Source organism: Phytophthora infestans, genomic scaffold (genome assembly GCF_000142945.1).
Source record: "Phytophthora infestans T30-4 supercont1.36 genomic scaffold, whole genome shotgun sequence".
Classification (NCBI taxonomy): domain Eukaryota; phylum Oomycota; class Peronosporomycetes; order Peronosporales; family Peronosporaceae; genus Phytophthora; species Phytophthora infestans.
In genome coordinates this window covers 739,666-741,203 of record NW_003303723.1, presented here as the reverse complement: position 1 = coordinate 741,203, position 1,538 = coordinate 739,666, and the positions used below count along the sequence as shown (strand labels likewise).

The following is a 1,538-nucleotide window of genomic DNA, read 5'->3' as shown; positions in this document are numbered from 1 at the left end:
GCACCTAGTGTAAAAGATAAAAGTCTTTAAATAAACAACTGGAGCTCTCCCAAGCGGGCTAAGTTTATAAACTATTTTTAACAATTTCGAAAATTATTGTAGCTTCTGTGTAGCGTTGATTTTCAAACATTGGCTTCCTGAGATACACGTAACGGCTAATCTCGTGAGCTCTTGCAAATGCTCAATGGGTCCACCCTTTATAATTGATGGGTAATTGCGTTATCCACCAGAAAGTGCGTATGAGCAGCTTTTATCCGGGTCACCGGCACCAGTTTCACATGTCACGAAGATTATTGCGTTGTGATCACCCTTAGGGCCAACCTCACACCAACTATCATTCCAGGATTTGGAGACCAGAGAGCAATACACTTTCCAACATGAAGACTTCTCTCGCTCGAATGCAGAAGCTCGTCCATGCCCAGGCAATGGTGGAGCAACCTCGAGTGCTTGTACCGATACCAGCCGGCCCAAGAGCTAAGAAGAATTTTATCATGGTGTCTTCACGCGACGCTGAAATCTATCCGCTAGTGGTCTCAGTGTCAGTTGGCCTTGCGATCGGCGCTTTCAGCCTCATTCGCCACGGATTGTTCGATCCAGACGTGAACGTGAGCCGTGACCGACGTGAAACGCCAGCGTGGGAGCGATACAAGCCCGAGGAAGGGCAAGCATTCTCGCGCAACCGTCACCTCCTTGCCAATCTCAAGCCCAACCCAGTCAATACATTTCCAGAGGCACGCAAGCTTCGAGCAGGAGCCGACGGACCGTTCCTGAAACTCCTATAGGAAATCGATGGTGTTGCATGACTAATGTGTAACGGCTTACCAACACGACAAATTCAGCTAAAACAAAACGAAAAATATCATTTCGTGCTGTAACTCGAATTGTCTCATCAGTGGTATCTGCTTCCTGATAATTATTCTTATCTCATGGTGCTCGATTTGACACCTCGACACGTCGACATCACTACTCCAGGTAGTCGAGTGTGAAACTGCGATACCAATGCTGACTTGCCCAGGAAGGCGATTTTTCTTTGAGTTGCTTGAACAGGCCGATGATAATTCCTCCCGCTAATGATCCTTCAAAGAACGGACAGGGGTATTGTAGTGTGTCTACATCAAAGTATATTCATCTTCTACACCTTGGGCACAGGAGAGGCGTAGTCTAAACGGAAAATTGCTGCTGGAGAGCTCATTCAGGGATACATGTCGGTCTGCACCCACATGAGCCCAAAACCGAGGTCAAGCAAAACTATCATTTTGCGGGCTATATATATTTACATTTACTAATATATTTGTGAAAATATATCCTGGCAACCCGATGCGAGTGACGCACTGCGGTGTCAGCAAGTAGTGCATTATTTAAAAGCAGTCCTCATTAAAACTACATATAACGAAGTCGCGGCCACTGGCACTATTGATAGCGACGAAATTACCCGTCGAATACATGTAGGAAACATATTACATATCTTTCATTGGCTGAACCCTTGACCCAAAAAATTCTGATGTCGCGCGGCGGCGTCAAAACTCACCAAAACTATA

At 45.9% G+C, this 1,538-nt stretch overlaps 1 protein-coding gene across 1 annotated transcript; it reads left to right on the top strand.

Moving 5' to 3' along the window:
- Window positions 1–348: 348 nt before the first annotated feature.
- On the top strand, window positions 349–881 carry PITG_14663 (uncharacterized protein; the record flags this gene model as incomplete). The annotated part of the gene is made up of 1 exon (XM_002898507.1): window positions 349–881. One exon carries the CDS (start codon window positions 378–380, stop codon window positions 780–782), a length of 405 nt encoding a protein of 134 aa, XP_002898553.1.
- Between the last annotated feature and the right edge of the window lie 657 nt (window positions 882–1,538).